Source organism: Daphnia pulex, chromosome 5, assembly GCF_021134715.1.
Source record: "Daphnia pulex isolate KAP4 chromosome 5, ASM2113471v1".
Lineage (NCBI taxonomy): Eukaryota > Metazoa > Arthropoda > Branchiopoda > Diplostraca > Daphniidae > Daphnia > Daphnia pulex.
This window is the reverse complement of record NC_060021.1, coordinates 9,393,050-9,412,212: the sequence shown is the minus strand read 5'-3', so window position 1 is coordinate 9,412,212 and position 19,163 is coordinate 9,393,050. Positions and strand designations below refer to the sequence as shown.

The 19,163-nt window shown below is 43.4% G+C and overlaps 2 protein-coding genes and 2 long non-coding RNA genes across 9 annotated transcripts in view; 2 read left to right on the top strand and 2 right to left on the bottom strand.

Moving 5' to 3' along the window:
• LOC124194389 (synaptogenesis protein syg-2-like) overlaps positions 1 to 7,802 on the top strand; it is a 39,558-nt gene extending 31,756 nt beyond the window's left edge. The window contains exons 6-14 of one of the 3 annotated variants that reach the window (XM_046588572.1): positions 747 to 910; positions 1,782 to 1,926; positions 2,105 to 2,235; positions 2,740 to 2,899; positions 5,238 to 5,540; positions 5,719 to 5,995; positions 6,078 to 6,451; positions 6,515 to 6,657; positions 6,750 to 7,802. In XM_046588572.1, coding sequence (XP_046444528.1) covers positions 747 to 910; positions 1,782 to 1,926; positions 2,105 to 2,235; positions 2,740 to 2,899; positions 5,238 to 5,540; positions 5,719 to 5,995; positions 6,078 to 6,451; positions 6,515 to 6,657; positions 6,750 to 7,142 — 2,090 coding nt within the window. In that variant the 3' untranslated portion in view covers positions 7,143 to 7,802. Of the gene's footprint in view, positions 1 to 746; positions 911 to 1,781; positions 1,927 to 2,104; positions 2,236 to 2,739; positions 2,900 to 5,237; positions 5,541 to 5,718; positions 5,996 to 6,074; positions 6,452 to 6,514; positions 6,658 to 6,749 lie in introns of all 3 variants that reach the window. The other 2 variants (XM_046588571.1, XM_046588573.1) reach the window with 2 other exon arrangements.
• A 1,318-nt stretch (positions 7,803 to 9,120) lies between these two features.
• LOC124194392 lies at positions 9,121 to 9,694 on the top strand. The gene is made up of 3 exons (XR_006874762.1): positions 9,121 to 9,233; positions 9,264 to 9,347; positions 9,561 to 9,694. It is a non-coding gene; the product is annotated as an uncharacterized LOC124194392 (long non-coding RNA).
• On the bottom strand, positions 9,645 to 10,858 carry LOC124194391. The gene is made up of 3 exons (XR_006874761.1): positions 10,752 to 10,858; positions 10,320 to 10,689; positions 9,645 to 10,240 (listed from the first exon to the last, which is right to left on the bottom strand). It is a non-coding gene; the product is annotated as an uncharacterized LOC124194391 (long non-coding RNA).
• Positions 10,859 to 12,038: 1,180 nt separating this feature from the next.
• LOC124194386 (neural cell adhesion molecule 2-like) overlaps positions 12,039 to 19,163 on the bottom strand; it is a 44,607-nt gene continuing 37,482 nt past the window's right edge. For all 4 annotated transcript variants that reach the window (XM_046588551.1, XM_046588553.1, XM_046588550.1 and 1 more), the window contains 4 exons: positions 16,429 to 16,725; positions 14,463 to 15,278; positions 14,230 to 14,366; positions 12,039 to 13,362 (listed from right to left, as the gene is read on the bottom strand). In XM_046588551.1, the coding sequence (XP_046444507.1) occupies positions 13,000 to 13,362; positions 14,230 to 14,366; positions 14,463 to 15,278; positions 16,429 to 16,725 (1,613 nt within the window). In that variant the 3' untranslated portion in view covers positions 12,039 to 12,999. The remainder of the gene's footprint in view (positions 13,363 to 14,229; positions 14,367 to 14,462; positions 15,279 to 16,428; positions 16,726 to 19,163) is intronic.

Genomic DNA, 19,163 nt, shown 5'->3' with positions numbered 1-19,163 from the left:
AGTCCCGAGAAGTCAGAAAAGAAGTTTCCCTGCTCCACTAAAACCAACTCCTCCATCATTCCCGCTCCGTTTGCCTTTGTATAAATGTATGCTACACATATAGAGGTTTCTGGGTTTAGATTCTACGGCATTCTATTTCGCCGCTACTACTTAATAAAATAGACTATAGATTTATCGTAAAGATTTCCCCTTGACAAGTCTACTGATTATTAACTCCCAACTTTCAAGCTGCCGAGATAGTGTAGAGAAGTTGCTGGTCAAGTCCAATCGTTTCCGACCTCACCCCCTTGATAAACTCACCAACGCAGAGCTGCACAAGTTATAAATGTACATACTGTCCCGGTAAAAAAAAAAAAAAAGTTTCACTGCATAAGCCAGAGGCTTTTTCTCGCTTGCTATTTTCTTTTTTTCTTTTTTTTTTTTGTTGGGTGAAGTAGATTGGGATTTGCAACATCTGAACGATTGAGACGAAAGAAAAGTGCATAGTTGCACAGAAAGGAAAATTCCGCACTTGTGTTAGTTTCGCGATTCGCAGATAGTGGAAAAAGGAAGGAATATCTTTGTAAATATTAAGGAGCGGCAAGCCAGAGGAGTTTTGTAAAGGATGACTACGTGATAAATAACATTGCAAAAAGATATCTTTAGGGAGCATTAATGAGATCGACCTTTAGACATGCAGTCTGCCATCAATAACAATTTTATAATGATGTATCGATTTCTGTTTTTATTTTTATTTTTTTTTTCAGTGCCGCTGTTGGAGGTTAAAATTGAAAAAGAAAGCCGGGCCGTTTCGGCCAATAAACCACAACAGGTGACGTGTCGAGCAGTCGGCTCGAGTCCACCACCGCACATCTCCTGGTGGAAGGCCGGCTCCCGTCTCCAAGCCAGTCACGAAACGGTAAATTTTAAAGTGTGGACGGTAATACTAATTTCGTAAACTTTGAGTTCGTTATCGATCCCAGAGTAATAATAAGCAAACGTGCATTTCATTTCCCGCATTCCTCCCATTGAAATGTCCATCCCATTTTGGCACGTTGGCATTCCTGGGCACTCGGCGTGCCTTTTCAACGCTCCCCTCGTCTCGTTTCGTTCCGGGAAAACAGTGAAAAATCTGCATTCCCGGAAGTAGGGGAAATGGAGTGATTGCACAAGGAAAAAAAAAGGGAAACCAAAAAAAGAAAAGAGAAGAGTCCACTTGAAAGGAAAGAATGCCCTCGCGTTAACATTCCAAACTATCTTTTAGCGAACGTGCAGAGTGCCAAGACCAAAGTTCACCATGTCCGCCGAACTCTTTTTGTGATTGGTTCCTCTACTCTATGTGTACATCTCCGACGCTAAAACACTTGCCTTCCGCCCGTTGGAACAGTGGCTGAACCTCGCCAGGGTTTTTTCGACTCCCTCCAAACATTTCTCCCAATTTTGTTTTTTTCTTTTTGTTCGTTCCCGTTTATTATGCGGATGAGGCCACGAAATAGCCCCCCAACAACTAAACAACGCCGACGACAAGAATGGGAATGAAGATGACCCGAGACCTAAAAAAAGCTGGCGGTCGTCAAATCTCACAAAGAGCGTGGCAAATGGTGCGGTCGTCAAAAATAAAAAGGGGGGGCCCCGGCCTCGCATAGAAATAGTCCTCCTCCCTCCCTCCGCTGAAAATCCTTTTACATCCTTAAATCTAGATGTGTCTCTCTTATCCTCTCCACTGTCGCTCTCTCTCTCTCTCGTCTTGTTCTTTACTGTATCTCTTTTGTCTTTGTCCGTCTGCCTTTCTCTAAATACAGACTTCGTCCGACGGCAACATCAGCTACAGCAGTTTGACATTTGTGGCCAGCGCAGAGGACGGCGGCCAGTACTTGACCTGCCGTGCAGAGAATCACGAACTACCCGCCTCGGTCATGGAAGACACTTTGAAACTCGACGTCCAATGTAAATATATCTACCAAGGCTAAACCAAACAAAGCCAGCCCATTTAACTATCCAACCCTCTCTCCCTTTTTCCAATTTTAAAAGCAAAAATAGAAAAGTCCGCAGTGTTTTTGATTCTTTTTTCCCTTTCATTTACATTAAACATTTAACCCCTGTATAAAAAAAAATAAAAAAATAGATGTTCCCGTCGTCCATTTGGAGCTGGGCAGCAAACTGCAGATTGCCGCCATCAAAGAAGGAGACGACGTTTACATGGAGTGTAATATCCGGGCACACCCTTGGGTCACCAAAGTCACATGGAAACACAACGTAAATATACCAAGCACTATTCCCATTTCTATAACCATTTAGCAAAAGAAAAAATTTGACCAACAGACAACGTAACAAAACGAAAATCAAACAAAAACTAAAAAGTGGATCACGATGCAAAGATGATGGTAATAATACCGAAACGGAGGAGGGGGGAAATTGCGACGACATGCGCTAGCGGACAGAACCAGAGAGAGATAGAGATAGATATGAAATGCAAAGCGCGTAAATAGCTGATGGATGCAGAGTTTAGACGAAACTAATGAACAAGTTTTGCTAGTGCCAGCAGAGACACGACAGCAACCAGCCCAGCCGAAATAAGTAAAACACAGTGGTGCAAGTAGCACCATGCAGCAGCAGTTGCTGCATGCAATTCAATATGAAACAATGTGATGATACTCTATTCTAAATATTGCCATCACACGGCATACTGTCTAAAAAGAGGAAAGCAGAAAAATAAAATAAGAGAAGGAAAAAACTTGAATGTTTTAAATCGAAATACAGGGCCGCGCCTTGCAGCAAAACAGCAGCGCCGGGATCATCATGAGCAACCAGAGCCTCGTGCTGCAGCGGATCGATCGACAGACAGCGGGAATCTACACTTGCCTGGCCACTAACATCGAAGGACAAGGAGAGAGCAATGCATTGGCATTGCCTGTCAAATGTAAGTCCTCCTCACTATCAAACCCGCGTTCCCAAAAGAAAAACGAAATGGGCTCCCAACCCAAAAAGAGAGACGAGAGAGAGGAGAAAAATGGTGATCCCATAATATTCATCGGCCTGACTGCTGAAAGAGGTTTTCTTTGTATGTCTATTCTATCGGAAGACGAGCTCCCACTGAAAATATATTTCACTGCAGAAATAATAGGGCCCCAGCACAAAAAGAAGAAACGAATAAGAAAAATATGAATAGTTTAAAGTAGCTCCCAAGTTTCGGGGTTTATTATTTCTTTAGTGTTATCCATCCATCTCCACTCTTTTCTGTTTCTCAGCCATTCTATATGATGCATGAAAAACATCACAGATTTCCACTTGTGACTGCAGCATATAATAGCCTAAGTAAAAGTAAAAGGGGAAAAAACAGGAAGCAGTTTTGTTTGTCTTTGCCTCTTCCGGCAGAAAGATGAAGAAAAGGCATCAAAGTTGAGATCGAGTTATTATTCATAGGCGTAACAGGCCTATTTCCGACGTATATGGCGCGACACAAACAGAACAAGACAATAACTGTCAACTGTCCGGCCAGCGCTCAGTTCATCCACAGTCGAAACTGGTTGCTCGACGCAGACTGTCAGATATTTTTCTGTAGCATATCTCTATCATTTCGTGTTGGTTTTGTGAGAAAAAAACTTCCGTTATCCGTTGGCGATCAAGTCGAGTGGAAACAATTGGAAATGCAGAAAACAGAAAAAAGACATGACGAGTCTACGTGACGTACAAAGAACGGGGCATTATTAGCGATGATCGTGCTGAGAATTTTCTCCCCGCCTCCCCATTCCAACTTTATAATAGAAACATGACGTGACCAATCAAAATAGCAGGTTGCTCTCGATTGAAAGATTTACTCAAGTATTTCATACGACTGCGAATCATCAGCAAACATGCATTAGACAATAAACAACGATCCACATATTTTTTTTTCGTAAACGTTAACGGTAAACCTTGCGAAGGAAAATGGAAATGAGGCTTCCAAGCATCAAAAAGGTTTCAAAACAAATATTTGAATATTACTCATAACGACAGAATAACTTCTTACAGCTACAGTTGAAGTCGGATCCCCTTTTATACTATGTTCGCCCCTTTTTTTCCCCCGTTCGATTTCCTTTTCAGTTAACTCCACATTCAACTGAGGATCTAAAGACTCAAAGTTTCCCCCCGCACTAGTCCGTGAATCCTTAGCAAAGCTATCGGACATCCAGCCCTTGATGGCCAGTAGTTTCCGATGGAAATCATATCGAACGAAAGCAATAAAATACAGTGGGATAAAAGAGAAATAAACTAAACCCCACCCCATCCTTCTCTCCTTATGCTTCCGGCTTCAGAATGAAACAGAGATGGAAATTTTTCACGAGTGCCACCACGTTATCCTTCCATCAGAGAGAAAGTCTCGAAATGGAAAGAAGGTTTATTTTTCTTTTTCCCTTTTCTTGGTATTCCCATTGATCCGATCCGCCAAAACCGGGAAGAAAAAGAGAAAAGAAAGGGAACAGGATGATTCAATAAAGACAGGGTTGCAAACAGGGGGAAAAAAAGAGTGATAGAGGCAGGCAGCTCGACTACTGTGCATAACACATACCCGAGCAGAATGGCCCACAAATAGGATGCTCTACTACTACTTTTGCAACTTTTTTTTTCCTTCTATTTTTGTCGATCTTATTTTTCTTCAAAGGTTAAAAAAAAAGAAAAAAAAATGACGGGACCTCAAAGGAGAAGCTCGTGCAACAACAATAACAATATACTATAGGGGGGGTAGCAGATGCCGGACAGTTGCAAAAGTCTTTTGATCGAACGTTTTTTTATAAGAAAAAAAAAGGGGCGTCGTTCGGGATGTCTCCCTTTTACAATGGCCGTGTCAGCAGAAGGTGAACGGCACTAGTGTCAATGACACAGACCTTCCTTGACATATCATCTCCTCCTCGATTCTTTTTTTCTTCTTCCCTCCGCCCCCTCTCAAGATGAAGAAAAGAAGGGTGTTAAAAAGAGAGTGGTACTACTAGTAGTAGGGTATACTAGTGCGTATAATAGCCCAGCACCCTCCCCCGGATAGACTTCTTCTTCTTTTTTTTGGCTTGTCTGCTCATCATCATGTTCTGCCCCAAGATCCATTATATGATAGCAACGCCAAGACTTGGCATCATCCATTTTTGACAAACCCATAGTTCTCTCTCTTTGATATTACATGGGGAGGGGTCAGTCAACCGATAGATAATATCCTACGTCTTGTACAATAAAAAAAGGAATTTTTCTTTAATCTTTTGGCGTGATTGTCGATGGGGTTCACGCAGTTCGACCCCATTGCCAGCCAGGTCAACAGACGGCTTACGGAGCGTCTCGTAATGAAGCGGTGACGATTCGATGTGCCGTCGACGCCCATCCAGCCACCGATTTGAGCTTCCGCTGGATGTTCAACTCGACTTTGGCAGTGGCCGAAGTGCCCAACGGTTCCATTTCCACATCCGGATGGCAGAGTAATGTCACACATCGAGTCTACCAAAATGAACAGCAGGATTACGGCACTCTCCTCTGCTGGGCACGAAACGCCATCGGTGAACAGCGCGATCCCTGCGTTTTCAGCATCCAGCCAGCTGGTTTGTTTGTTTTTTGATTACTTTCTCTCTCCTATTCTTTCTCCCTATTCTCGACGCTCTCTTTTCTATTATCCCAAGAAAAATCGATCCATCCGTCTCTCCCCCCCCCCCTCCCACTCCTTTTTTGGCGTCGGATATTTTATTATATTATTGTTTCTGTTGTTGCTGGGACGTTCAGGCGAGCCTTCGGCGCCGTACAATTGCACCGTTAACAACATTACATCCAACGGCTTGTCAGTCAACTGTCTGCCAGGCTACGATGGCGGTTTAACTCAATTTTTCAACCTGCAAGTGCTTCAAGCCAAGACGGACAACAAGGCCGTGTTCAATGCTACCGGCGTCCAATCAGGAGACTTTGGCGTCTACTCACTAGAGCCGGCGACTTCCTACGAGTTGCACATTTGGGCGGAAAACACCAAGGGTCGCAGTTCGTCGGTCGTTCTCATGGCCGAAACGTAAGTTTTTACTATACCGATTTGAATTTAAAAATCAAGAATTTCAAAAAGAGAATAATCCATAACAATTTGAAACAAGGAGTATCAGTCAAGCTGTGGAGCGCCGAGCTGGACTAGTGGGTCCGACGACTCAAGCCGTCGTCTTTCACATGACGCCAATACTCGGGGCCCTGATCGGGATCGTCGCCACGCTCATAATCGTGGCCGTCGCCATAGTTTTCATCGTCAGGACTCGAGAGCGGGACGATGGCACGCCCAACGGTTCGGCGAGCAAACTCTCCGTCAACACGACTCAAACGAAAAGTGTAAGCCAGTTGAATGTGGAGCCGGGCACGACCGGCAGCATCACGGCAGCCAAAGACAGCACCAGCGGCAAAAGAGACTCGGTGGGCAACGTACTGCTCCAGCAGAAACACGAAGACGAGCACAATCCCGATGTTGTTCCCAATAAGAATGGTATTACTTTAAAAATGATCATTCAATGCGATGTGGAAATTCAAACGAATGCGCGTAATTTAGATTCAAACACGAGAAATGTTGGCGTTAGCACCATCAGTATGGCTGGGCCGATCAATCTTCACTACTCTGCCGCTGGGGAGCCCAGCAGCCAAGTCTACGTTTCAGCCGCATACACTCCATCCCATCTTGGTTATGCAACAGCAGTAAGAATTTCGCTACGTTATTTTCCCAACAGATGAATTTATACGACGACTGAAATTTTTCTGACTTTTTAACGAAACGTAAACTTTAACAGACTGAGCACGACGTGATGCTGAGCCACGTCACCGTTCCTATGATGTTGATGATGAGGAGTGACGGCTCAACTTCGGCTACCTCGTCCCTGACGAGGGCCGGGCAACTTCCACATCTGCCGCCATCTCATTCGACCGATCACCAATTCGAGAGTTACCCAACAACGACGGCGGTGGCCGGGACGTACACGGTGGGGAGTCACACGAGTGGCAAAGGCGTCATCGTTTCCCCCGGTCGACATCATTCCCATCGTCATCATCTCCACCATCACCACCACCCGCTGGCCACCGTGTCCGTCATTGAAGAGGAATTGAGCACCGTCTCAACTCCTCTCATGTCCAGCCAGGGCAGCGTCTCTCCGCGCGTCATCAATCCGCGGGAAAGTGCCGTCTGATGATCCCTCCCTCCACAACAACAAAAAATTCCACAACAACAAAAAAACAAATAACGTGTGACAATTACAAATTTCTCGTTCCTTCCTTCCAGAGGCGCAAAAAAAGTTTTAAAACAAAAGTGCTGATGTAAAATGTACATAAACAGGCAAGGCGGGATATAATATGCCATTATTTTATAATTATGTAGTAAAAACAAAACAAAAATCCCATCATTAGGGATTTTTGAATGATGAAAGGAATATTTCGCTGTGTGTATATATATGGACTCTTAACGGCAAAGTCTTGTATGTTTGAACACACTCCATCATCCCGAGTGGAGATCATTCGTTATATCGAGCGAAATCTACTTGGCTGATTGGCATATCACACACACACACACACACACTCACTCACTCACAGACACACACGCTGAATCAAAGAGGAAAATCAATACACTCACGCAGAGAAATTTCAGAGCGGTACGTAGCGCTGATTCATTGCATCGCTTCTCCCCACCCATCACGAATGTCGTTCAAAATAAAGAAGGAACCATCGGTCTCCGCACTGAAGCAAGGGGGAATTCCCTCAAGTAGAGTTATGAAGGCGACCCAGAAACATTTAGCGCAACATTCCCAGAATATGGTCGTGAACCTCGCCAGATGGCAGTGACGGCCGTGAGTACTGCCCAATGCATAATACATACAACGAGAAAGTTTTCCTACCTTGAGGGGGGCTCATCTCCATCAATTGAAACTTGTAATGGAGGCCAAATTGTTGATGGTCGAACGTCGAAGTGTGGTTTTTAGTAGAATCGGCTCGTAGTATCAAACCCCTGAAACAACAACAAGGTCCATATAATAACGATCAATTCAGGTAAGCTAACAATCAGAACATCGTAAAGCAGTAATTAAAAGGGAAAATAAAAATAATTTCATGGTCTATGGACTTAATCCTTACTGAGTAATGGCTATGGCACGTGCTGTGACCGGTCCGGACACGTGGAGAATACCATAGAGACATACAAGGTTTAGTCGCCACGAAGAGAAATCAGGATTGCGTGTCGTCAACGAAGGTAAAGTGTTTTCGTAGGAAATCAACAACAATACACGTCGGTTCCATTGAAACAAAGGAAAAAGAACGAACGAGCTTAAGTGTTCTGTGTTTCACGACCACACTGGTCTCTGAAAAGGACCACAATAATTGCCAAGTTCGTCGTCTGCTATGGAAACTGAGAGCAACTAAGCATGCGGCTTTTTAGATTCATTTGTTTCGCCAGATTTCGCGGGAAAAGTAGGAAAATATCTGCGTAAGAATTAATAAAGTTATGAAATGATTACTTTATTACTGGAATCATGTTGAAAAAGAGTAGAATAAAGGCTAACATTACGATCGGGAAAAAGACGAGGAAATTCCAAAGAAAAAAGAAATTGGTCACTGCCAAATGCAATGTATGCCAAATTGGCAATGTTGCATGGGGTTCTGCATCAATTCAACAGTTGTTATGGCAAGTTTGTTTTTGTTTTATTTTTTATGAAAGTCGTGTGATCAATTCGAATCCAAGCCGTATTTTGATCTTCTCTTTAAATCGACAGTTCGGTGCATTCTGTATATGTAATTCCTGATGTAATGGTGTAATTGCATATTTTTTTCTTGCATAATTGATCCACCTATGTTTTGTTTTTCCTTAGTTGCAAAAGAGCATGTTATTAATTTTCTTTGTCTTCTTTGTTATGTTGTTATTTTGCAGTTTTTTTCTACGATCATCGAACGAGTCCTGTACAATGTGAATTTCGTCAGTCTGAAGTCTGAACCTATTAGGGCCAGGACTGCCAGTAAACCATCGAAGAGCTAAATTGTTGAAAGTTGAAACTACTTGAAAAGATGTGAAAAGTAAAATCAAACCATTTGACGGTAATTTGATACCTTTTAAAGTAACAATTATGTTTTGAAACTGAAAGTTGAATGAACTTGAGAATAGGTTAACTAAATGTTCCTCTTTCTGTGCCTGTTTACCTATTCATGTGTCATCATTTGACACATTAATGATGACCATTTTTGAAGCAACTGTGAATGAGATGTCTTCACTCTTCAACCCTGCAGTCATGCCTAAAGTATGTCATTAAAGTATGTATCATTAGTAGATGGTAATTCTCAACTGTATCCAAGAGCTTCAGGTCCTCATGACACCTAAATCAATTTTCTGTTGCACTACAATTCCATTTAAGGTGAGCTTCAGTTTGAACATATCGACTGAATAACATTTTCCTATTCCTATAATTAATTGTGTTTGTGTTGAGGTTTTGTTTTGAAAATTGCTAAAAATATGCCTGACTATATGAATTAAGATGGATTGACTTGAGTTTATGCTTACTGTTATTCCTACCTAAAAATTTACATTTAAGTAATCTCCTTTCAGGATAATTCTTCTCCTTTTATAGATCTAGATTGTGGTTGAGAGAACAGCCCTCTGTGTGATGGACCCTAAATACTGATTGGTGATATGGGAAATGGAAAAAGAAGAATGGAAGTTATGCATATATTTATACGTAACAAATGAAATATAAACAGTTTTAAGACATTTCAATAAATAATGATATTCGTCACAAAATAATTTAGTCTCGGGCTTATTTCAATTTTTTTTTTTTTTTTTTTTCAAACAGTGAGCTTAAAATAAGTCCTTTTCAACTTTGTCCTTGCAAAGTCCAGCTAATCAAGCCAGGGGGAGACTCTGCCTTGATTGACTGTGCCCAGGGAGATTACCTGGGCAAGGAAGAAGAAAAAAGTATGCGCAGTTTTGCTAGGAAGCGATCAGTCATAGGCTTTATGGTTAGACTCATGACCCTCCAGAAGTTTTTCTCAGATCTTGCGCCTTCCAAGTCCCCGTTCGACCAGAGCCGCTCTTCATCCTTCTGTTTTCACAGCGGGTGAGTGACCACCGGCGGGTGTTGGTTAGAGGTTAGTTAGGGAAACGGGGCCACAGAAAAGAAGGTAGTCCAGTAAAGCACTTGTAATTTATCTACATCACCATGATTTATTGATCAATCAGTCTTGAATTTCAGCAATCTCTCTTCAATTTCACCAATGGATCAATTCTATAGAACAGCGGTGAAGAAATAATCTGAAAGGAGAATGAAGATTTATTTAGAAGTCAGTAATTCCCAAATGAGATTGTAGCAACAGCAAGCTGCAAGCATTACCTCAAATCAATCAATTTCAGATCAGCTTAAATTTGAACTTGTTGTGATGGTCCCCGCAACCTCACAAAGGATTGGCAGCAAAGAATTGGCAGCAAAGAATTGGAGGTGATGAGGGTTTCAATATCTGGAGTATGACTTAACAATTTAGTGAGACGCCAATGTCAAACAGGCAGACAGTAACAACCGAGGCTGCTGCAATAGAACCTAGAACAGTAGAACCAGCACCACTGACTGCATCAGCCTAATTTGGTCTGCACATCTTTCACTAGCTGGCTGCAAGAAAACCGAGAGCATTTTCAGACCACTCTTCTTATCACTGACACAAAAGACTGCATGCAACAGCTTAATTTCATCACACTTGCTAAGTATCCTGTAAATTCACACACAAATAATTAAAATTCAGTAACCTTAAAGAATCCGAGCTGAAATTACCGTTTTTATGGCGAAAAATGCCAGGAAAACAAAATTAGGTGTGAAGGATACATACTACATTTCATTACTCAGCTGAAACTTGTTTTGGTCTGTAACGAAGAGGCTCGCGCCATCTAGTGGACATCATTTTAGTTTTAGCTACCTAGTGACAGCAAAAAAGATTAGCATCCACGAACGACTAGGCGCATTTTGGCAACGGCTGGAGTCATCCGCCCGAAAAAGAGAAATTTAGAAACAAAAAATATGTTTAAGATATTTTAATTAATTTCACTATTGCATAACAGTACAGCTACCCGAAATTGACACTGCCGCCTAATAAAATATCATACCACAGATACCATAGCCATAGCCAGCGGCAGTGCAAGCCTAGTGAAAAAATCTCATAATCGAGATTGATTTTGACCAGAGTTTCTTTTTCTTCATCAGATAACTGAAAGAAAAATGGCAACTGTACAGCGTAGCATCTCGTGCTCTTTCCTTTTGTGATGGGAAAAGCAACTCGTCCATGTAGTTATAAATCAAATGGCTATTATAATAAAGTTTCACCATCAAAACATCAACCAAGGATTGGGTGATTCGTAGGGGCAGAGTGCAAACGATGGAAAACTTTCCCACCATGCTGATGCGGATTGTCGAAGCATATGAATTAATGCGCACAATATGATCATTTTGATATTGTACGACTAGTTGGGGATCCATCGCCGTAGGCCTGTGGCTATAAAGAAATGCAATCGTTTTATATTCCGCCGCATCGGCAAAATTTTCTCTCGGCTAAACCTTTGTCGGCATTGGGCAACGAATTCTTTGTGGAACAGCCAGGATTGGTAGTGTGAAATATATCACGAACGTATGAATCTTTATAACTATTTACCCTGTAGCTTCAAACGTGAATAATAATAACCATCCGTATGGATGTATGGTATGGATCCCTATAATAAATAACAGCGGATTTGGCCATACGGGTAACGAATTTCTCCTTCATGTGTTTGATGAGTCGAGTATCTGCAAAAATTTTAGAAAAAAAATTTGAATTTCCAACGATTGTAAAATAGTAATAAATGAATAAAGGCAAAAATTTATTTGATATTTGTTGTCTAACCGCTTTCCTATGTCTTGGTGGTTCACGATAGTTGGCGTGATTCGATCACAGATGGTGGTTCGAGCGCTTTATAACGTGATTTGCTCGCACGACTGTTCTAATTGGCGTGACGCTTGTATTTACTACTACTTTCCTTCTCCATTTGGAAATGCCTTCGCCAGCCGACCGCTAAAAATGAAACGTTCAAATGACACGTACCATTGTATTAAAATAAATTGAAGCTATATAGTGACCAATTTTGGTAAACATAAAACATAATATATATTTATATCATCACCATCGGCGCAGAGTTCTCTCTCTGCGACTCGCTTTCACCCATCTCTCCTCGACATCGTAAAATATTTTTTTTCCATTTCAATTAAAAAATGGATGAGAGAAACATAATATCAACATTGTTACGGGTGATAGATACACACAGATGGGCCGAGAGAAATCCAATCGTGCTGACATATAAAAGACGGTAGTTTTCATTTTACACGTAATAGTACAACAGAGTCAATGAGAAATCAGGAAGAAGGAGACAAAACCGGTATAGGTTGTTGAACACAGGACATAGCACGTCAACAAATCATGGTTTCCAAATACAAATAACATAACCTTGGCCATCCCAAATGATGACCATTGCGCCAAAAAAAGAATAAGAGAAAGAAAACTGGTTCTCTTTCTTGACGATACCAGAAAGAGTGTGATGTCTTTTCTTTAAAAGAACGAGGGAAAAAGGTAACAATATACTGAACAATATATTATTAAAATATTGTGTGAACGGAATCATTTTGAAGCGTTGAACCACGTATGAGACACATCAAAACAGCGAATATATAAATCGACCAAAAGAGGAGTTCAACAATGGCCGGCTTTGTTCTTCTTTTTACATCATTTTGACACACATTTACTTTTTTTTTTTTTTTTAAATATAGACTTGGTACAGCACTGTGTCTTTTGCGTTTGTGTGCACGGGAATGCACAGAGACACAACAACGACAAGCAGAGAACGATGGCGATAGACACGAACCATTTAACTTGGATTACGATTTCTTTGACTTAAACTCCACCTATCCACCAGTTAAAATCTTTTAGAAAAAAAGAGGTGTAACTGTAAAATAATGCGGTGTCGGTTGGTGATGACGACGCGTCGGGTTTATGTGTCTCTTACATTAAAATGGTTTCACGAATGTTGTTGCCATGGGCGGTCATCGTTTGACTGACATCCGGCAAAACGACCTGGTGGTGGTGGTGGTGTTGTTGTTGTAGTAATGGCTGCTGGAAGGTGGATAGCTGAGCTGCTGTGGTAGTAGGCGGCGGCGGAGCTTCGCTTCTTATTCGTTTATGCGACTGCTGTTGTTGCTGCTTCCGCTTCAAAGTGTGGTCTATTTGGGCGTAGACCACTCCGTCCGTGGACGGAGCGGTGGTGGCAACCGGGTCCGTCGTACCTACGGGCAATTTACCGCTCGGCACGGCCAGGTGAGTCGGTCGATGACGAGAGAGCGTCAGCTCGGCGTAAACCACTTCCTCCTGCCAACAGAAACACAAGAAATGCATTTTTAAAAAATAGAAAGGAGAAAAAACAACATTTCCATCCATCGCCAGAGTCGGATCGATGGTGTTTTGTGTGTGTACATATGTCTACTTTGGCCGAATGCGAGCAGCAGCAGCAGCAGCAGCACTCAATGGATTATACGACACAGTCGTCTCCACACACACACACAAAAGGATTGTGTAGGATGAGCAAAGATGGAGAAGGCGAACATGTTGGGCTGTTTGCGCTACTTGAAGAATCGGTAGAGTCAAACATCGAGACAGCTGTGCTGACGGAATATAATGGCATACTCTCTCTCTCGTACAGCAGTCAACTCATTTCTTCTTGCTCGGGCCCGTGAAAGAGGCCCAAATATATATCCGGCAGGAAAATCTGTACTAGCTCACCCCTCCCCCTCTCTCTCTCTCTCTTAGTCCATACATACATGCATGCATGACATGAACTGTACATATACAATGTGGAGAATAAGTTCTGTTTATTGATCCGCACAAAAGCCGTCTCCGTAGTTTCACCAAACATTCAGATAGCGTCGGTGTCGCCATTGACGGTGAGGTGAAGCTAAACTGCTGGAAGAGCTAGATTTATGTCACGATCGAGCGGATGCAAGCGAAAAGGGGTGAGCAAGTATCAAAAGATGGGCGGTACGCTTTTCATTATCTTCACTCATCCGCAAATATCGCCCGGATATGCGCACGGCGGAGACTTCAAAGCCAATATGTACAAGAACCCCATGTGACAGGTGTTGCAAAGTACAAACTCATCAATGGCAGTCATAGTCACAGTCACCCCCCAGACAGAGTAAGGAGGGAAATGAGATTTGGCAAGTGCAAATTTGAATTTACCTGACTAGATCGAACAGCGGAAGAAGAGCCAGCTGGACTGTCGCCGCGCAACGGAAGAGTCGACGCGCTGGACGGGGTCCGACCGTTGGCCATCAGATCGAGCGGGTTGCTGATGATGTGCGGCATCGACTCCATTCCTTGTGAATAATTGACAATTTAATTTCCTGCTCATCACTGAGAACGCGGAATTTAATTTCTGCATTTACTACCAACAGCGACGCAGAATGACTCACCTGATTTATCTTTGCCAATGACGTCCGGATCTTTGGTGCCCAGCTCAATGTATTCGTTGCCGTTGTAACTGTCCATGTCTCGATCTTTATCTTTGCTAATGACCGAGGCTGATTGATGGTTGAGATGATTGGCCCCACCGCTGGTGCCCGGCTTGTTCTTTCGCTGGCGGAAGCGCAGGGCCGCAATAAGAGTGGCCATCATGAAGACACCGGTGGCGACGATGCCAATCAAGATGCCCAAGGTGGGAGTCATCTCGAAATTGGAGAAGCCGCCGCCTCCGCCCGCACCGCCGGCGGCCTGCATCTCGGCCGGCAGCAACCCGACGACGGCCTGCTGAGTGGCTTCAATGAAAACCGATTCGCTGACGCCGTGGGCATTGACTGCCGTCACCTGGAGTAACGTGCCCACCGGCGGAATGACGGCGATGCTCCCGAAAAACACGTTGCCTCCGCCGCCGTTAGCGGAGCCAGCGCCGCCATTGCTGTGCCGTCTGGCCGTCTTGTTGTTGGGCGCCTCATCGATTGTGATGAGGTTGTTGTTGGACGACCCTCCGCCAGATTTCCAACTGTGGGTTTTGGGGTTTTCGTCGGATCCTCCTGGCGAGAGGCCAGACGGTCCCGAAGAGGATCCCAAGTGGAGAGCGAATCTCGGCGACGAGGAAGTCAAGTTGGCCAGCAACGCTCTTGTTTTGATGTCGAAAACGTGCATCTTGAAGTGCTGGGGAATGCCGCCGTCGTAACCCTCGGCGCAATCGATTTCAAATGACGACAAAGTCTGGTTGGAGATGGAACAGTTCCTGGGCGGATCGGGAACACCTGGGCACGCGATATACACAATACAATACAGTCAGTACCTACTACAACAACAACAAACTCGGCGGCTATTTTTCTTGCTGTCCGCCTCACATTTCTCCCGCAAAAAGAAAAAAGTTTGGACCTTCATTTTTCCCTCGCGCATTTTTGGAATTGAACGAGCGCTAGCGTTATCGACGGCCATCAGCGACTACTAAGAACTCACCGTGCCCCGTCATATTATTATTGTAATCATATTGTAAAGGACTATACTATTATAGGCCAAGACCAAACATATTTCAGCACGCACCACAAACTCGACATTTTTTCCCCCCATTTCTCTCCTCCTATCTCTTTTTTTCTTCTTCTTCTTCCGCTCCTTTTCACACAAATAAAAAAACGAAAAAAGGTGCAGGTACATATCGACGATACCGGCGTGAATTCAGCTTGACAACCAGTGTAAACTTAAAATGTAAATAGACTTGTAGTAAATCTAAAGTTACACAAAGTATATCTAGAATGTGAATAAGCTCCCCTACTGGAAAAAAAAAACCAAATTGGAGGGGGGAAAAAAAGTTGGCCGGCTGGTATTACAGTCGACAAGAGAAGAAAGTCTAAGCTACTACGTGATAAGCCTATGGTACACATAAGGGAGTTGTTGAGTAACCAAATAATACAAGCATAACCGAGCTGGGTGAGGAGTAGGAGGAGAAGTTTCCAGCTCCTCTTTCTCTCTGGGCTTTGGTTCTTGCTGCTCCTACAGTACGTAAATCCAAACTGGCCCGTACCAATCACGCACACTTCACACGCGCGTTAGGTGTTGGTAGTGGTGGCGGGTGGCCTCTGCACACAACGTGCGAGGGGGAGGGAGGTCCATATCGGACAAATACTTCACTAAGAACTAGTCGACAGAGTTGGGCTGGATAGGTCCACATGTACAAGGGAGAGAGATGCAAACATTGTTGAAGGGGGATTTGGCCACTTTCAAGTGTGTTACAACAACTCGATCCCGACCGCCCCAGCACATATTCTCTCCGGAAGAAACTCTAAGCAGCTCAAAGGCTTGCAGAGCCCCACCCAGATTGAACACTGCCAAGGTCCTGGCCAAGGTGAGACCTATCCTCTTTCTAGAATCAAAAAGAAGAAGAAGAAGGATTGAATTCGAAATTCTTACCGGCGGCGTAAAAGTGAAAGACGCACGGCTGCGATTGGAGACCAAGGGGATTGGCGGCCCAGCAGAGCAAAGTCCCGAAATCCATTTCACTGCGAGGTGTGTAGCGCAGGATCGAGATGGAGCCGTCGGCCGTCGTCCGGTATCCCGAAGTCAAGTCGACCAATTCGCCGGTGCCGTTGAACGTCCAACGGAAACTCGTGGCGCCCGGCTTGGATTCAACGTGACATTCCACTTCGCTCGTCAATCCCTTGGCGCCTCCGTACGAATTCTTCTGCTCCGGACGACACACGGGCTTGTCTGTTTTCAAAAGAAGCAACGCAACAACAAAAAAATTAATTTTAAAAATTGAATTCCAGACCCGAAATACTTTTTTTTCCCCCCAACTAGATGATAGTCTTATTAGTTTAAGTTAAGCGAATTTCGTTCCTTCATAAAAATGATCAAAAGGAAACTCTGGGGGCGACCAAGAGATGAACAAGTTTGAAACTTGTTGTTGTACTTTCTGGCGAGGAGGACCAAGTCTCAAGACGGGCCGGGCCACTAATGGAGTTATAGAAGCGGCCCAATTGAGCTAGCTGGACGGCTAATTTGGCTCAACACAGTTAGAGATAGTAAGAGTGGTAGATGGGCGATGGCCGCAGGGGCCAGCAGTAGAGAGAAGTCACCGGGGCAAATACGAGAGACGAGCCTAGCTAGAAAGAAGCGGCCAGCGCGCACAAACGATTGCCAAGCACGACACGACTTGGACACTAGTACAATTTCGGTTGCCTGCCCTCCTCCGTATAATCAGAGCGTGACTCGACTGGACCTCCCTCCATTTTTTCTAACCAAAATTCTTTTTTTTTCTCGCCTCGAGAAGGTTATTTTAGAAAAAAACGATTGCACTAAAGCACGAAATGGCGTTTGAAACTTTGGTATTACAAGGCCTACAACATTCTAAAAAAAAAAGTTTTTTTTTCCGATTTTTGTTGGCGTCATCTTGCAGGTAACGAAGAAAAATCGTGTTGCGCCAAGAGTTCTTTTTCGGGATGTTTTGACAAATGAAGATTTAAGAAAAGAGCCGGCAGGGAGCGAAGGTAAACAGCTGTTGCGGTGCTTACATGCAGCAGCAGCAGCAGCATCAACCACTGCACGATGAGGTGCCTACTCCTTTCAAAGAGAGAGCCGCTCCTTTTCAGATCGAAGATGAAAATGTAACGCAAACAAATAAAAACAAACTTGGAGGGGGAAAGAAAAACACATTTCTTCTTCTTTTTGTAGAGCCGATGGCATCAGTCCATAAACCCATTTCGCCGCTGAAAGATACTGCGACAACAACATGCATCCATTGAGGCAAGAGAAAAACGGACGACTCTAAATGTTTAATACGTTGAGCCAGAAGCCAAATAGGGAAAAAATGGGGCTCCACCAAGAAAAAGGGAAACAACAACCAAAATAATTAAGTTGTGCTATAACAATAATAATATAGAGCCGGAAAATTGCATTGACTAGGCTATCTAGCTGAAGGCGTTGAAATGTTTCGAGGGACGTGGCAAGGCCAAATGTTTTTCTTTTTCTTTTTTTTTAGAAATGCTGATTTAACAATTTAGAGCTATTAGCGAGTCGAAAATTTATCCCGTTTGTGACTGTCGAGAGGGAAAATCGGTCCCGCACGTAATTAGAAATGCGTCACACAGTTCCGCCGCTCTTATTTAAAAAAGACATTGGCGAAAGAAATGAAAGAGAATTTGAATTTTCCCTCGTTTTTCTGTAAAAAAGAAAAACATCCAATTAGACGATTTCCTTTTTTTAAAAACGACATTTAAAAAAGAAAAAAAAAAAAGAGGATGAACGAAATGTAAAGTCAAGAGTTCGACGAAAGTCGCTGCGGGGTCTGCACCAAGTCTTTAGAAATGCTTTTGGACGACTTCTTCGTCAAATGAAATACGTTTTTCTTCTTCTTCTTCTCCTTTTCTTGTTATAAGAAGAGGACATTTGAAGAGTCTCTCACTGCTCGCTGGCAAAATTCATGTGTACGGTGTGTGTCTGCTGTATAATATCCATCTCGTTATACAGTACGGCAGTTAGTTGCGTATGTTCCCGTCAGGTTTCTTTTCCCCCGCCGATCCTTTGATGGATCTGATAGACTAACAGCTATAGAGCGACTCATGTCAACAACATGAAAAGATGGAAGAAAAATGGCACAAACTTGTCCAGTGATGGGCAAAGAAATGAAAAGAAATAAATAAATAAAAAAAAAGAGATGAGAATAAGAATGGATTTTTATCGGACATGCGCGTGCGGGAACTCTTTCAAGTTGAACATGTTGTGTAGCCTAGTCGTGGGCAGTCGAGATTGAATAAGCACGACTGGGCTGCTGCTGCTCTCAGCTCTCGGCGTCCACAGCTCCTCGAGGAGCAAACGTTCGACCATCCGCACAACTATAGAAATGAAATCAACCAGATTTGATTCGAATCCCCCCCCCCTTTTTTTTTTCTTTTTCGGGCTGGAAAAAGATCCCGTCGCCCCAATTGTGTCTCCCATGGAAACTGAAGGGGCCGCAAATCTTTTTCCGCGGTTTCCGTCGGGTTCGCACAGGTGCCGTTAACAATGCCCGTCTCTTATTTTCCCATCATTTCCCATCGGACACAAGGGAAAATGGCCGATGCGGCGACAAAATGATAGCGAGAAAAAAAAACGAAAAAACGTGCGCTGGAGAAAAGCAGATCCACGTAGGATCTTTCTTATTTATGAAA